The sequence below is a fragment of the Trametes versicolor genome (genome assembly GCF_000271585.1).
Source record: "Trametes versicolor FP-101664 SS1 unplaced genomic scaffold TRAVEscaffold_4, whole genome shotgun sequence".
In the NCBI taxonomy this organism is placed as follows: domain Eukaryota; kingdom Fungi; phylum Basidiomycota; class Agaricomycetes; order Polyporales; family Polyporaceae; genus Trametes; species Trametes versicolor.
The window spans coordinates 2,062,475-2,076,803 of NW_007360324.1; the positions used below are offsets into that span (position 1 = coordinate 2,062,475).

Sequence of the window (14,329 nt, forward strand, 5' to 3'; positions counted from 1 at the left end):
TAATTTAGAGAGTCGTTGGCAGGGAAGACGTCTACGCCCGGTGGAAAGCGTTCGAGCGGTCATGATTCGTTCAAGTTGGGCTGGATGTTGCCCCTGCATCTCGACAGGCTGCGAAGGGTCTTCCGAACCTGCACGTGGGGTGTTGTAGGCAGCTAATATTTCCTGTAGGGCGGTCAAGATTCTGCGTGCATATACGGTTGTACACACTCCAGCTTCTATCATAGCGCCGCAGCCTCTCCATCGTCGCGATACGAGTCCAAGCACTGATGTAAGCATCGCTCCCTCTCCGGGCCCAACGGCGTAACCCGCAGTACCAATCTAAAACGGCACAGCTTTACCCGCATACCGTACCGCGACCCAGTTGAGCGAAGGCGGGCAGAATGGGCCCGTAACGGTGCGAGGTATATTGGCTCTGGGCCCGGGCTCCGTATGATACTAGAAACTGTTAACGTAGGACGAGTAATAGTACAAAGGAGCAAAAGCGATATATGGCAGGGTACATAGAAGGATACAGTCGAGAACAAGAGGGTTAGCAGGAGTGAAAGTCTAACGGAGCATCAAGAAACTGATAAGCGAGGCACGTCGAGGGGGAATGCATGGTGGAGAGTCAAGGTATCGCCGGTGGTTTTCATAGGGCCTCTCGGACATCACGGGTGTAGTCAATCAGATACGATGCTCACCACACCGAGCACTTTAGAACCGAGCACGAGCAGCGGCGTACACATTGACGGCAGCCTGGGCATCGCCGAGCAGGGTGCGCATGAGGGTGGACTCCTCCGCATTGAAGCTCGTGGCCTCCTGCGGGAGGCCGGTATCGAAGGACGGCTTCTCCTCCTGGAGCCTGCGAGCGACCGTCTGCCTCCATGCAGACCAGACACGGGTGTTGTTCGGAATGAGAGCCGCAAGCTGCTCCTCAATGTTCGCGGGCTTCAGGACCTGCATCAAGAAGACGGCCATGGCAGCGCGGGTGCCGAGGCTGAAGCGCCTGGTGGACGGGGTCTCCAGGAGGTCCTCGAGGACGACCTTGGCCTTAGCCTTCTTCTCTGCGGCAGCCATGTGGGAGTGGTAGAGGAACGCGATGGCGACAGTGAACAGGAAGCACAGCTGTCCGATGAAGGTACCCTGGGGGACGACGACGAGCTGCGCGAGGCACTGGAGGGTGGCCATAGTGGCGGCGACGCCCAGGCGGTTGAGCGCCTTGTCGTTCTTGAAACGGAGGGAGAAGTGGCCGCGAGTGACGCTGCTGATCGCACCCTCAGAACCCTTGAGCACGACGATTTCATTTCCAGCCTCGAGGAAGCCGTCACCCGACGGCGCACCCGGAGTAGAGGCGGGGCGAGTGAAAGTAAGATCACCGGCGCGCAGCACGCTCGAGGTCGCGGCGTTGCACACCATGCCGAGCACGATCATGGAGAGCGTGGGCCAGTCCCCGACGAACGCACATCCGGCGGACGCACCGATGCTGGCGAGGATGGGGAGGAAAGGCGCCGCGGCCTTCAGCGTAGGGTGTGCCTCGGTGGCAGGGGCATGGTGAAGATCAGCGATGGTCACGGCGAAGGGGGTGGTGACCCGACCCTCAGCGACGCCATCGATGTGCTGCGTCTTGCAGTGGTCGACAAGGATCTGGGCGATTTCGCCAGTCGTCGGCATAGTAGTGCCGGAGAACGAGGCTACGAATTTGGGTCCGCCCTGGGTGAGCGTCGTCTGGGCTAGAGCATTGGGGCTGGCGCTGATACCGCCGTGAAGTCCATCCCACGAGCGGGACTGCACAACGTTGCGGAGGCGCTTTCCTACTTCATAAACACCAGGGGAGTTATAGAGACTCGGGACGCTACGACGGCCGTAGACGTAGGAGGTCATGTGCGCGGAGGCAGCGTCGTCGCCGCCGACGAAGCCGGAGAAGGCGGCAGTGACGAGAGGAATATCCATGATCTGTTGTTGGCAGGGCATCATTGCTGAAGTTGGGAAGGAGGGGAGTGCTGTTGGGTGTCAGGATACGCAGTCGCCGCGTGGAACGATGTACTCACAGGTGGTTGGGGGTAGCAGGGAGTGGATGGGGTTCTTGTCTGAATAGGCGAGCGCAAGGATGTGTGTGAGTAAAAGGGCGACGCGAAGGGAGTTATATGCAGCTCGTTATGGTTCAACCTGTGCAGCGCCCAGGAGGCCAGATGACTGGTCAGAACATCTGCGTAGACCACAGGCGGTGCGGGCGTGTCATTGCAGGGCAACGGAACCTGGGCTTCCCTGGGCCTGGCTCCGATCCAGATATCCATCCATGTGAAGATCGATAAGTCTCTGCAGGGATGGCTGTCGTTAATTGCCACGCATATGGATAGCAATACGGGGGCGTACCCGAGGAAGCATTATGTTATGACATTTTGGCTGTGCACGAAGCGCGGCAGCGCCGCCACAGTCAGACAGCTATCCGTATACAAACGGACGATGGAGCTCTAGGTGGAAAGGTCCCTACATGGCGATCCATGCGAGAAGTGAGCCTGTTACACAGCGGGGCGCGACAACTCCGTCTTCGGAAGGTATTGGGTGTAGGCAGCGTATGCGGTCTCGGCGTCCTTCAGTAAGGTTACGAAGAGCAGGCTGTCCTCCACGAACCACAAACCCCGCATCTTCTGCCACTCCCAGTCACATTCCTCGAACCGCAACGGCTGTCCAAGGGTAATTTTCTGCGCCACTACCCTGTGCCACAGCTGCCATACCGGCGTATCTTTCGGGAGCAGCGCCTGAAGGCGCGCCTCGACGTCCTCGCCGATATACGGCCGGAGCGCGAGCACCGCGAAAACCGCCGCGGCGGTTCTGGTATTGAAGCGGAACTTCTCGATAGTCGGCTTGCCGAGGACGTCCGACATGAGGATACGGCGCTCGACGGTCTCCTTTCCCTGCGCGAGGACGAGACGGTGGTAGAACCACGCGGCGACGACGGACACGATGAACATCGTCTGGCCAAAGAGGCCCCCCTGCGGGACGAGGAGGAGCTGGAGGAGGAACTGTATCCCGAGGAGGATCGAGCATCCTGTGACGATGCGGTGCTCCCTGGAACCATGTCCCTTCGACTCGTCGAACTGAAGGGAGAAGCGGCCCCGCGTGATGGGCGCCACGGCGGCCTCCGTCCCACATAGCACGACGAACGAGCGCGAGGCCTCGAGCCAACCAGACGCGAGCCTGGCCGTCTGTTGGGGGATGCGGTGCTGGTATGTGAATTTGGTGTTCCCCATGACTTGACAGGCGATGCCGTGGCAAAGGGCAGAGAAGAAGATGACGGCAGCGGAGTAGAAGTCGCCATACTGGTAGCAGGCGATGCCCGTGGCCATCGTGACCAAGATAGGGAGAATGGCCAACCGCCTCGAGAGGGTATGTGGAACCCTAGGATACTCCAGCTCCTCGGGTTCCCGCTTGAGTTTGACGATCGCCACATCCATCACGGCCGAGTGCCGCCCTCCCACCTCGACTGACTCCAATTCACGGCACTCCTCTACGAGCATGGAGGCAAGCGGGCCCGTGGACTGGAGGGTGGCACCTGAGCGCGCGGCAGTGTACGTTGGCCCCATGACACCCGTGAGTTCGTCAGCGAGGTCCTGCGGCACAGCGGATGATTGGTAGGAGGGGCTCCAAAACTTGAGCCGCGCGAGTTGTCCGTATCGTTTCGCGAGGTAGTAGCTGCCTGGACAGTTGTACCACCCCCACCACTTTCGCTGGCCGTGGATGTGGGGAAGCATCATGGCCGCTAGAGCCGCATCTGCTCCAAGGAAGCCTGCAATCTGGGTGGGGTCGAGTGAGAAGTTCACGTTCGCAAGAGGGACTTGGAGAGGCATAGTAACGAGCTAAGGAGGAGACTCCTGGAGGGCGGGGCTCTCGTCCTCGGCTACACAGATTTATGCTGTCCATGCTCTTGGCACATGAGGACGACGTCCAGCTCAGTGGGATCCTAGGAGAGCTTTATGGGCGCTCGCTTGAGAGGCGATGAGATACGGCAAGAAGTCGTCGAGAAGTGCACCCGTGTCTGCTGCGGGAGCTCCGGCCCTACTGACACAGCCGCATATACACGTACCTGGGAGATCGATGCTATCTGCACTATGAGGTGAGAGATCGTCCGTGGTCTGGGGATGGTGTCGCCGACCCCAAATGCTCGCTCCATACAGTACAAGCGTCCTTGAAAAAGACGCGCTTATGGTCTTACATCTATCATCGGCACGGGGCGCATCTTGATGTCTGCAATCCTCTGGTATACATACCTATACGTACATGTTGTGATGATACACCCGCTGGCTGCTTGTCCGTAGTGCATGAATCTTACGATGTCTATCGCCTGAGCTTCTCGGCGAGTTCGAAACCTGACGCAAGGTGGTCGAGCCTAGCATCGATCACAAAGCCCTGTAGACGAATTAGCACTGACCCAGACGGAGCGAAAATCCGCTGACCTTCTTCTCGTACTCTGAATAGAGGGGCAGGTAAGCAACGCCCTCCAGCGGATTGATGACACGGCAGACCTTTGAACTCGGCGCGCAACTTCGCGAGCTCTACTATGCGCACGGTGATGAACTCTCCAGGGTCCAACTTCTGTGCGGGTATTTCAAGCTTGTCAGAGAAGGGCACGTCAACCGTTATAAGCTTCATGTTCGCGTTTGTCATCCCTGGGAAGCGGCGATGAGGCGGTACGTATGAGGCTGCGAACGATGCACCGCACCAGGGTCGCAGACCAGCAGCGGCGAAGTCTCGACTACGCCACCGGCCTGGAAGCCAGTCTCTTCCTCGAGTTCCCGAATAGCTGCGTCTTCGGGCGTTTCTCCCTCGCCAATGAGACCTGTTACCGAATGTTGAGCGCAACTGTGGCGTAACCTTCATATCGAAGAGCTGACCTGCTGGGAGTTCTGCGAGGGCACAAACTTTTAGTGGCGATACGCAGGTATTCGTACCACATATCACACACCTATGACGTAGTGACCAACGGGAGGCCGGAATTGCTCGATGATGATAGTTGAGGGCGGAAATGCATTTGATTCAGAGCGGAGAAGCGCGAGGATGGCGACAGCTGGTATGGAGCCGTGAGCACTTCATGTGCAAGTACGATGCAGCAATCCGCCAACCGTCAATGCCGGAGGAGGCCCGCGTCGGTCGTTCCGCGAACTCCCAAGGGCGCTGTAGAACGTCATTAGCACGAGCACGCCCGGCTCGGCCGAGCTCTGCAGGCGGTAGTGACGCGCCTCTTTGCCCGTCGGATCTGTGTAGGTGCACTTCTTGAGTTTGACCCACCTATATTGAGAAACACGGGATTCCGTCACGGTCAGGAACGTGAATTGGAAAACATATGCACGGGACCGGAAGCGTACTTTGCTTCCGAAGTGGCGAGATCCTCGACAGAGATAACTTTGGACTCGGACATTGTCGGATTCGGCGGGCGAAGGTATATCGTGCGAGTGGTTTGTCTGAGCAGGCGGCGAGCAAGAGAGTGTGGTGTGGATCGCAGGACGAGGGGAGAGAGCAAGGACATCCTCGGAATCCGGAGTGAGGGGACGCAGCCAATCGCACCGCACCCAAAACGGGCCGGGCGGAGGCCCCACGGGGACTGTAGCGGTCACGTGGGCGGAGATATACCCTGCGGGGTCCGCCAAGTCCCCAGCCTCAGCTTGCCTTCTCCCCGTCGCCATCCCATCTCTCCCTCATCTTTCGCATCGCATACACAATGGTCAAGGCAGTCGTACTCGGAGCTGCAGGTATGCTCATTTATTCACGTCCGTGCATCCGCAAATGTGCTCAATCCGTCTCGATCAGGCGGCATTGGACAGCCCTTGTCCCTCCTGCTCAAGACCAACCCCCTCATCACAGAGGTAGCAACGGGACACGCAGGCCATTTGGTGCATAACATGCTTACGCACGCGCTCTGTAGTTGAGCCTCTTCGATATCGTCAACACTCCCGGTGTTGCTGCCGATCTGTCGCACATCTCGACCCCCGCCAAGGTGGTCGGTTACCTGCCCCCCGATGATGGCCTCAAGAAGGCCCTTGCTGGCGCAGAGATTGTCGTCATCCCCGCGGGTGTTCCCAGGAAGCCTGGCGTATGTCTTTCCCCCTCTGTGCCAGTGGTCATAACTCATCCTTCCATCCCTTGTAGATGACCAGGTTCGTGCTCTGATTAACCCAGTCACGGATCGAGAACGATAGCTAACATGTTACTGCGCGTAGAGATGATCTTTTCAAGGTACTTGCGTTACACTTGTTTGAGGAGAGCACTGCTCACACACGTATAGATCAACGCAGGTATTGTCCGCGACCTGGCCACCGGTATTGCGACGACCGCGCCGAAGGCGTTCGTTCTTGTTATCTCCAACCCCGTGAACTCCACCGTTCCCATCGTTGCCGAGGTATTCAAGAAGCACGGCGTGTTCGACCCGAAGAGGTGCGTATCGCGCAATCTCGCGCATCTCACGAACTTACATTGGCCCGCAGGCTCTTCGGTGTTACCACTCTGGACGTCGTGCGCGCGTCGACCTTCGTTTCTGAGATTCTCGGCGACCTCTCCCTCGCGAACAAGGTCGTCGTCCCCGTCGTCGGTGGCCACAGCGGTGTCACGGTCCGTACCATCGATCGGGCCAATCGCAACCCGCGCATTAACCCGCCGCGTTTCTAGATCGTGCCCCTGCTCTCGCAGTCGTCGCACCCGTTGCCGTCGGGCTTCGCCCAGGATGAGCTCGACAAGCTCACGAACCGCATCCAGTTCGGTGGCGACGAGGTCGTGAAGGCCAAGGACGGCGCGGGCTCGGCGACCCTCTCGATGGCGTTCGCCGGTGCGGAGTTCGCATACAAGGTCATTCGCGCGGCCAACGGCGAGAAGGGCATCGTTGCGCCCACGTTCGTCAACCTCGCTGCGGATAAGGAGGGCGGCGACGCGCTCAAGAAGGAGATCGGCAAGGATCTTGACTACTTCTCCTCGCCCGTAGAGCTCGGGGTACGTGCAGGCTGATATATGCGTGGCGAAGTAAACTCACATTGCGTGCTCTATAGCCCGAGGGTGTTGTTACGATCCACGGCCTCGGCAAGATCACCCCCCACGAATCGACCCTCGTCAAGGCTGCGATCCCGGAGCTTGAGGCCAGCATTGAGAAGGTGCGCAGTTTGTGTTATAGTCAGCATATAGCTTACTGACGTCTTTCTGTACAGGGTGTCTCGTTCATCGAGTCGTCCAAGCTCTAAGCATCTATCATTATGCCGTATGTCGCTGCAGGAAGGAAGACTAAGAGAAGATGTGGAATACTTGTATTCGATAACTCTGTACACGTAGAGGAAATGACACCCATCGATGTTGCTCCTATCGTTCGCCCGTAACCAGCGCATGCCTGCCAAGCAGCGGGAGCAGTGTCCTGCCTGCCAATGGACCACAGTCGTTTGCTTGGCGTTTTCAAAATTCCGGGATGGAAAACGCTGAATTGTTACACGGGAAAAAGCGACGCAAATATAGCAAAGAACAATATACACTAGTATCCTCCTCCCCCGTCGTCCCCGCGGTGAGATGCCATCTGCCGCCGCTGCGTGTCCTCCAGCTTCGGGCAGTTCGAGATCCCGTGGCCCAGGCCACCACACACCGGGCAGCCCTTGAGCGAGCCCCCCTGCGCAGCGCGGGGATCGTCGATGCTGAGCAAGAATGGCGGAACCCTATTACAAACAGAACGATCAGCGCTCGTTCACATACAACCCAAACTGTCCGGAGCGGATCCTGGAGATGAAAGGGGACGCACTTCTGGCCGGCCTCCATGAGGAGGTACTTGAGGTCGAGCAGGGTCTGCTCGGGCGTGTTCATGTTCACGAACGTGGTCGCGATCCCGGTCTTTCCGCTGCGGCCCGTGCGCCCGATCTGGTGCACGTAGTCCTCGATCTCCTTGGGCATGGAGAAGATGATGACGTGCTGGATGTCGTTAAAGTCGAGGCCTTTGGAGGCTACGCCGGAGGCGACCATCACGTCCTTTGCGCCGGACTTGAACGCCTTGATGGCGTATTGGCGTTCCTCTTGGGCTAAGTGAAGCCGTTAATTTACTGTTTGTCATACAGGGGTGAGGGATTGGGGCGTACATTTGGAACCGTGAATGGCGACTGCCTCCACACCCTTCAAGAGGAGATACTCCTGGATATCTGGGCAAGGTTCAATTCTGAATGGATACGCATCTGCTCATCTCCGCTTACCGTCGACTTCGTTCTTGTTCTCACTGAAGATGATGACCGGTGGAGGCGTCTTCTGCAAGCACTCCAAGAGGTAGACCATCTTCGCTTCTTGTTTGACATACTCCACAACCTGCAGAACGTCCAAGTTGGCGGCACCGGCACGTCCGACGTTTACTAATACGGGCTTGACGAGCGACTGCTGAGCGAAGTCCTGAATTTTCCTGGGCATGGTTGCGGAGAACAGCAGTGTTTGCCTTTGCCGCTGTGAATGTATTCAGTATAAGCACTATGTTAGGCCACGACGTATCTTACCTTGAAGAAGCTCATGATGTTTCGTACATCTTCTTCGAAACCCAAGTCGATCATGCGATCAGCCTCGTCCATGCAGAGGTATTTGCAGTTGTCAAACGTGAACCGCTTCTTCTCCAGCATGTCGATCAGTCGCCCTGGAGTGGCGACCACGACGTGTATGCCCTTGTTGAATACATGGCTTTGCTCGCTCATGGAAATACCACCGATACATAGTAGGGTGTTGAGCTGCGGATAGCGGCCGTCCTTGGCTAGCGCCGCTGTCCAGACAAGAATGTTCTCGTAGGTCTGGGTGGCCAACTCTCGGGAGGGACAGAGAATGACACCAACGGGGCCTTCGCCTCGGCTTAGAGGGAGCCGGGCTTCTTCCTCGAGCGCTAGCATGATCAGAGGCAAGCAGAACGCAAGCGTCTTTCCCGACCCAGTGAACGCGATTCCGATCATGTCACGACCAGAGAAACTAGAGAAACCATTCAGAGACATCCCGATCAAAGAGCACGCTGATAACGCACGCTGTGGGTATTCCTTGCAGTTGAATAGGTGTAGGTTTTGTTATTCGCTTCGTCTTAAGGAATTTCACGAGAGGTTCGGGCACTTTCATGTCCTGGACAGGGATATGAATATGTGCAGATACTAATGACCGCTCGCCAGTCGACTTACTGTGAAGTTGTCGATAGGTGGAGGAAGGTCATCTCCCTCTATAAGGATGTGGTGTTGCTCCCGTATACGCATGTTCTCCTCTTCAGTTCGGTCGCGCACGAACTTGGGCGGTCGCCATCTATAGAGGTCTCGGGTGAATGCATGCAATGCGAAAATCCCATGTTGCGACGTACGAAGACTTCAAAGGCTCAGTATATGACACGCCCTTGGCTAGTTCAAGGTCGGAGGCGAGCTTCCTGCGCGCAGCAATTGCGGCCAAGATTTCAGCGTCTTGTTCTTCCGCTTTCTCTGCGTCGGTCTTCTTGGCATCTGTTATGTAGGTTAGCTATACACACTCTTCAGACGGCAAGGCGTACTGAGAGAACGACGTACCCTCGACTGCCTTCCTGCCGTGAACTTCCTGTGCTTCCATTAGGAGAGTCCTCTCCTTCCGTGCCTTCTCCTTTCGCCGCTCCTCCTCCCGCTCCTCATCGTCCTTTTCCTCCAGCTCCTCCAAAAGCTGCTTGGCCTTGTCCTTTTCCGTATTGGCACCCCAAGACGTCAGTTTTGCGAGTTTCGCCTGACGTCTTTGAGCGACGGGGACATACGGTTCATAGGAGTCATCTTCATCGTCCAGTTTGTACACTGGCGAGGGAGAGCGCTGGATCCGAGCACGTTTATGGGATGGCTGGGACATGTCGCGGTCGTGGTTGTGGTCGAAGGCTGCCACTGCTAGGAACGCACCGAGCGCCGAGCAGCACGGCAATCAAGCGCCGCCGGGGCGGACGGACCGCTCTGCCGGAAGGAGGATGAGATCATTGGGCGGGAAGCGGGTTCTCCCAGCGACGAGCACCGTCCATATGGCCGACAAATCCCTGAAATCATCGATAACACTCCTTCTTCCCGACGGCCATGGCTGACACACAGTTTGACCCATCCACTCACCCCCACCGGCGCGGTATGTGTCCAATTTGTGGAAAAAGACAGCAGAGACTCATCGGACGTTACAGTCAACCCGCTTACCGGAGAGCACGTCCTCGTCTCGCCTCATCGCACGAAGCGGCCGTGGCTGGGACAGACAGAGCCTCCACAGCAGGTTGACCTTCCCCCGTATGATCCGAAGTGCTACTTGTGTCCAGGGAACACCCGCGCCGGCGGGCAGCAGAACAAGAAGTACGAGCACACAACGGTCTTCGAGAATGACTATGCCGCAGTCCTGCCTCCCCCGGGCCCTGCCGCACCGCCCGCGCCCCACCCTTTGCTCACCACCGAGCCAGTTCAAGGCGGCTGTGACGTGATATGTTTCCATCCCCGCCATGACTTGACTCTCGCGAGACTACCGCACAAGGACATCGAACGCATCATCGACGAATGGAGTGCCATCTACAAGAAGCGCGGCGAACAGGAGGGCATCGAATACGTACAGATATTTGAGGTAACAGACCGTGGTTTCTTCCTCTCCTCTTATCCGTTGACACCTCTACAGAACAAGGGGGCCATGATGGGCTGCTCGAATCCCCACCCTCACGGCCAGGTCTGGTCCCTCTCCGCAGTGCCTACCTTACCCGCAACGGAAATTTCGAACTTGAAGAAATACGCCTCCGCTACGCCTGCTTCCGACGCGCCGCGCGGACCCCTTGGCCGTGCATGTCTTCTCTGCGACTATGTGCACTTCGAAGTAAGTGTCGCCAAGGCCGAAGGGCGTGTCGTTGTACAGAACGAGCACTGGGTCGCTCTCGTGCCTTGGTGGGCGATCTGGCCGTTCGAGATTATGTGTAAGTCTTGCCTTACAGCTCGCTCCCCTTGTTATTGATTACTGATGTATTCCGTCATAGTGCTTCCCTACAAGCGGCATGTCCCTTCGATTGTGCACCTTACCACGGATGAGAAGGCCGCGTTCGCAGACATCCTGTCGCAGGTTACCGTCCGCTACGACAACCTCTTCTCGTGCTCTTTCGCCTACTCCATGGGCATTCACCAGCGGCCCACTCCGCCCCACTCCGACGCTATCCCCGAAGACCAGGACGAAGAGAATGTGACACATTTGCACTTACACTTCGCACCGCCGCTGTTGCGCAGCGCCTCCGTCCGCAAGTTCTTGGTTGGGTAAGCTGGTCTAAATAAATTAACCACCGTCGCAGGTGTTGACCTTGGATATTCCAGATTCGAACTTATGGCCGAGCCCCAGCGCGATCTCACCCCAGAGCAAGCAGCCCAACGTTTGCGCGACTCGTCGGACGTGCACTATCTCGGTATTTCAGACATGGTAGACAGCGCCTCAGCGACAGAAGGAGTAGATCCAACAAACAGTTGATCGGAGCAGTAAAGCAATGTAAGGTGTAGCACTACAGATGTAACAGTACCGGCGAGCAGAGTGAAGATAGAACAGCACAGCACATATCCTGAACACTCAGTGATGCGACTTCTTCGCCTTGTCGATATGCGCGCGGAGCTTGCGCTGCTTCTGCCTCAGCGACGCCTTCTTCTTGCCCTTGACCGCGCCGCTCGCGATAATCATCATGATCGGCTTGTTGCGCGCCTTCTCGCGGTTCGTCGTGCTGCTCGGCGCCGCCTTGTTCTTCTTGCCCTTCGCGGACCCGAACTTCTCGCGCCCCTCGCGCCCCTTCTCGATCGACGCAATGCGCTCCGCGTAGTCCGCCTTCGCCTTCTTGCGCGGCCCGAGGATGTCCATCTCGGAGATGAAGGTCTCCTGCAGCGTGCCGTCGCCGTTCGCGAGGAGCGTCTTCCGTTGCGCCTCGAGCGCGGCGAGCTTGCGCTTGGTGCCGGAGCCGCCGCCGCCGGCGACGGCGTCGGTCGCGGCTTTGATGCGCAGCTCGTTGAGCATCGCGAAGTCAGCGGGCGTGAGGATCTAAAATGACCAGGTCAGACCAGGAAGAACGAGACTTGCATATGCGATCGCACCTTTGTGGTTGCGAGCGACGAGATCCGCTGCACTGCGTCCTCTTCGGGAGCCTCGTCCTTGCTCGCCTCCTCGCCGTCCCCATCATCTTCTTCCAACTCATCTTCTGCTTTGCCTTTGCCTTTCTTCTTCTTTTTGCGCTTGTTGTCGTCCTCGTCTTCACTATCGCTGAGATCCAGGTCGTCGTCGCCGTCAGACTCGACGCTGATCCAGCCGTCCGACGATTCGTCCGAGTCCGATTCGACGTCCCAGCCCTCCCATGCCGCCGTCTCGTCTTCGTCTTCGTCGCCCGACACGATTCCGTCCTCTTCGCGCAGCTTCTTCAAGTGGTCTTCCAGCATCTGTATGGTATGTAGCTTAGCATATAGACACCAAATAGAGACATCTATGACTTACCACCAAGCCCTCGATGTCGACGGCGGCCTGCAGGCTGTGACCGAAAGGCAGCGGCTGGCTGCCACCCGCAATGCCCATGCTCGCCTCCTTACCGCGCTCTCTCCGCTTGAGCATGCCGGGGTTGACCTCACGGAACAGCTGGAGCAGACCCCGCGCGGCGGAAGTGACGGCCTTGTCGCGGCTCTTGCGGTACGCGATGAGGTCCCCGAGCAGGTCCTCCTCCATTGACCACGGCTGGCGACGGCAGACCTCGCGGATCGCGTTGATGCCGGCCGCGATGACCTCGCTGCCCACGCCGGGGTGCACGAACTCCTGCGCGAGCTTGCGCACGACGGGGGTGAGCGCGTCGGGGGGCGTGAAGTCGTGCACGGACTGCGCGAGCGCGACAAGGATCGCGGGGATGCGCAGCTGGTGGTACGCGAGGTACTTCATAATGTATGTGTAGAAGCCGAGCACGCAGAGCTTGTGCCCGCCCATCACGCGCGAGAGCAGCTGCATGAGCAGGATCTTGTGGTCGAGCGAGAAGCGCTTGTCGTACTTGTTGAGGACGTCGTACAACTTCTCGCCGAAAGTTTGTGGGTCGTTAAGCAGCTGGATGGCGGGGAAGTTGGCGGCGGTCAGTTCAGCCCGCTTTTTCTTTTTCTGTGGGGGGTGTAAGTATTGAATCGACGGCGACTTTGTGCGTGCAACGAACAGATTTGACGGTCTTCGCGATCTTTCGCAGTTTCTTGTCGCCGCTTCTGGTCTTCTTGTTAATCTCGCGACGGTGCTCAAGAGTCCTGACGTTGGGGAGCTATCATACGAGTTAGCGAGAACGTTGCGAGCAAACACTATAGTAGAGACGAACATCTTCTTCCTCATCATCACTGTCCTCCTTCTCTTCGTCGCTGCCCAGGAAGAAGTGCAGAGAGGCGCTCTGCACTTTGGTGACAGGGTGGAAGCACCCAAGAGCAATGATGGAGACGGTTTTTGAATCGGTCCTGGAAGTTAAAATATGAGGATATTGTAGGCTTCTTCTGAAATACGCATACGCACCAAATCCCTTTGCGCCATAGCTCCTTGCTCAGTACGACGGCCCACATGGCTTCTTCGCCGTTGCTGCCTGGCCCTGCGGCCGCCTTGAGCTTTCCCTTGTCGCCCACTACTTCGGCCTCCATTCCCCTCTCCACCATCCCGAAGAGCATCGCTTGCACGGCACGATTGAGCTTATGGTTTTTAGTGCGCAAGTTGGCTGTGCGGATATCAGACAGGATAGTTTTGCGGATAAACCCGCGAAGAGTAGACGATGTGGTCTTGGGGAGCAGGGGGAAGAGGGTTTGCAGCAAGCTGAATAGCTTGAGATGAGAACATACGGACAGGAACAGGAGAGGTGCACACGTACGTGATAGAGTTGATGACATCCTTGTTTCGCAGCATGACTAGGTTCTGCACCAACGCTCTCCTGGTATCGGGGGACAGCGTCCCATAGCTTTCGAGCAATAAGGTGGAGAGTTGGGACGGGAAGTCCGCCGTCTCTTTCGGGTAGCACTGGGAGACCTGGAGAAGAGGTAAGTGAACGGGTTGACTGTGACGAAGTGGTCCTCTTATATACCTGCGCAATGAAAGAGACCAGTTCCCTAAAGTGTTGCGCATTCTCGTCCGGGTTGATCTGGAATATTTGGCGGATGCTGTTAAAGTGGTTCCATTGTTGCAGGAACTCCTCCTTGTACGCTGTGGGATCGCGCTTGATGAGATTTTGCAGCTGGGGCAGATTAGAGGTGAGGAGGACACCGCGACCCATAGCTGAAGAGACGCAGCAAGTGAAAGCACGAAGAGAAGAGAGCTGCCTGGCTGAGAGACTGCCGCACGCTGAGCGGGCGCCTACGAAAATCCCTCTGGACGAGGCCAAATGCGGACAAGG

The 14,329-nt window shown here is 57.5% G+C and overlaps 7 protein-coding genes across 7 annotated transcripts; 2 read left to right on the forward strand and 5 right to left on the reverse strand.

Annotated features, from left to right (window-relative positions):
• Window positions 1-141: 141 nt before the first annotated feature.
• On the reverse strand, window positions 142-2,077 carry TRAVEDRAFT_165674 (uncharacterized protein). The gene is made up of 2 exons (XM_008038721.1): window positions 2,028-2,077; window positions 142-1,979 (listed from the first exon to the last, which is right to left on the reverse strand). The coding sequence occupies exon 2, from the start codon at window positions 1,951-1,953 to the stop codon at window positions 694-696; it is 1,260 nt and encodes a 419-aa protein (XP_008036912.1). The 5' UTR covers window positions 1,954-1,979; window positions 2,028-2,077; the 3' UTR covers window positions 142-693.
• Window positions 2,045-3,916, reverse strand: TRAVEDRAFT_57849 (uncharacterized protein). Its single transcript, XM_008038291.1, has 2 exons — window positions 2,353-3,916; window positions 2,045-2,295 (listed from the first exon to the last, which is right to left on the reverse strand). Exon 1 carries the CDS (start codon window positions 3,825-3,827, stop codon window positions 2,499-2,501), a length of 1,329 nt encoding a protein of 442 aa, XP_008036482.1. The 5' UTR covers window positions 3,828-3,916; the 3' UTR covers window positions 2,045-2,295; window positions 2,353-2,498.
• Window positions 3,917-4,115: 199 nt separating this feature from the next.
• TRAVEDRAFT_146277 (ADP-ribose diphosphatase) lies at window positions 4,116-5,474 on the reverse strand. Its single transcript, XM_008038722.1, has 9 exons — window positions 5,343-5,474; window positions 5,217-5,265; window positions 5,100-5,151; window positions 4,943-5,044; window positions 4,872-4,883; window positions 4,700-4,816; window positions 4,503-4,646; window positions 4,434-4,447; window positions 4,116-4,386 (listed from the first exon to the last, which is right to left on the reverse strand). The coding sequence occupies exons 1-9, from the start codon at window positions 5,393-5,395 to the stop codon at window positions 4,315-4,317; spliced, it is 615 nt and encodes a 204-aa protein (XP_008036913.1). The 5' UTR covers window positions 5,396-5,474; the 3' UTR covers window positions 4,116-4,314.
• Window positions 5,475-5,486: 12 nt separating this feature from the next.
• TRAVEDRAFT_64103 (malate dehydrogenase) lies at window positions 5,487-7,328 on the forward strand. The gene is made up of 10 exons (XM_008038723.1): window positions 5,487-5,726; window positions 5,785-5,840; window positions 5,900-6,067; window positions 6,124-6,131; window positions 6,195-6,210; window positions 6,260-6,408; window positions 6,459-6,582; window positions 6,640-6,957; window positions 7,014-7,115; window positions 7,170-7,328. Exons 1-10 carry the CDS (start codon window positions 5,696-5,698, stop codon window positions 7,200-7,202), a joined length of 1,005 nt encoding a protein of 334 aa, XP_008036914.1. The 5' UTR covers window positions 5,487-5,695; the 3' UTR covers window positions 7,203-7,328.
• Window positions 7,329-7,428: 100 nt separating this feature from the next.
• On the reverse strand, window positions 7,429-9,823 carry TRAVEDRAFT_165683 (DEAD-domain-containing protein). Its single transcript, XM_008038724.1, has 9 exons — window positions 9,507-9,823; window positions 9,308-9,443; window positions 9,135-9,252; window positions 8,987-9,078; window positions 8,478-8,934; window positions 8,187-8,427; window positions 8,076-8,135; window positions 7,745-8,018; window positions 7,429-7,661 (listed from the first exon to the last, which is right to left on the reverse strand). Exons 1-9 carry the CDS (start codon window positions 9,808-9,810, stop codon window positions 7,484-7,486), a joined length of 1,860 nt encoding a protein of 619 aa, XP_008036915.1. The 5' UTR covers window positions 9,811-9,823; the 3' UTR covers window positions 7,429-7,483.
• A 202-nt stretch (window positions 9,824-10,025) lies between these two features.
• TRAVEDRAFT_118681 (galactose-1-phosphate uridylyltransferase) lies at window positions 10,026-11,427 on the forward strand (the record flags this gene model as incomplete). Its single annotated transcript, XM_008038725.1, has 5 exons — window positions 10,026-10,071; window positions 10,124-10,548; window positions 10,600-10,888; window positions 10,949-11,219; window positions 11,277-11,427. 5 exons carry the CDS (start codon window positions 10,026-10,028, stop codon window positions 11,425-11,427), a joined length of 1,182 nt encoding a protein of 393 aa, XP_008036916.1.
• A 96-nt stretch (window positions 11,428-11,523) lies between these two features.
• Window positions 11,524-14,209, reverse strand: TRAVEDRAFT_71006 (actin cytoskeleton organization and cell cycle progression protein; the record flags this gene model as incomplete). Its single annotated transcript, XM_008038726.1, has 8 exons — window positions 11,524-11,982; window positions 12,036-12,374; window positions 12,430-13,071; window positions 13,124-13,222; window positions 13,277-13,409; window positions 13,465-13,755; window positions 13,811-13,965; window positions 14,021-14,209. 8 exons carry the CDS (start codon window positions 14,207-14,209, stop codon window positions 11,524-11,526), a joined length of 2,307 nt encoding a protein of 768 aa, XP_008036917.1.
• Window positions 14,210-14,329: the final 120 nt, after the last annotated feature.

Coding starts and splice junctions, on each gene's coding strand:
- TRAVEDRAFT_165683 (XM_008038724.1), bottom strand. CDS start 9,810: ATGTCCCAGCCATCCCATAAACGTGCTCGGATCCAGCGCTCTCCCTCG. Junction 9,444..9,506: donor CGGCAGGAAGGCAGTCGAGG/GTACGTCGTTCT, acceptor CCTACATAACAG/ATGCCAAGAAGACCGACGCA. Junction 9,079..9,134: donor CACCTATCGACAACTTCACA/GTAAGTCGACTG, acceptor ATCCCTGTCCAG/GACATGAAAGTGCCCGAACC.
- TRAVEDRAFT_57849 (XM_008038291.1), bottom strand. CDS start 3,827: ATGCCTCTCCAAGTCCCTCTTGCGAACGTGAACTTCTCACTCGACCCC.
- TRAVEDRAFT_146277 (XM_008038722.1), bottom strand. CDS start 5,395: ATGTCCGAGTCCAAAGTTATCTCTGTCGAGGATCTCGCCACTTCGGAA. Junction 5,266..5,342: donor CTCGCCACTTCGGAAGCAAA/GTACGCTTCCGG, acceptor TTCTCAATATAG/GTGGGTCAAACTCAAGAAGT. Junction 5,045..5,099: donor GGCCTCCTCCGGCATTGACG/GTTGGCGGATTG, acceptor GCTCCATACCAG/CTGTCGCCATCCTCGCGCTT.
- TRAVEDRAFT_64103 (XM_008038723.1), top strand. CDS start 5,696: ATGGTCAAGGCAGTCGTACTCGGAGCTGCAG. Junction 5,727..5,784: donor AGTCGTACTCGGAGCTGCAG/GTATGCTCATTT, acceptor CGTCTCGATCAG/GCGGCATTGGACAGCCCTTG. Junction 7,116..7,169: donor TTGAGGCCAGCATTGAGAAG/GTGCGCAGTTTG, acceptor CTTTCTGTACAG/GGTGTCTCGTTCATCGAGTC.
- TRAVEDRAFT_165674 (XM_008038721.1), bottom strand. CDS start 1,953: ATGATGCCCTGCCAACAACAGATCATGGATATTCCTCTCGTCACTGCC.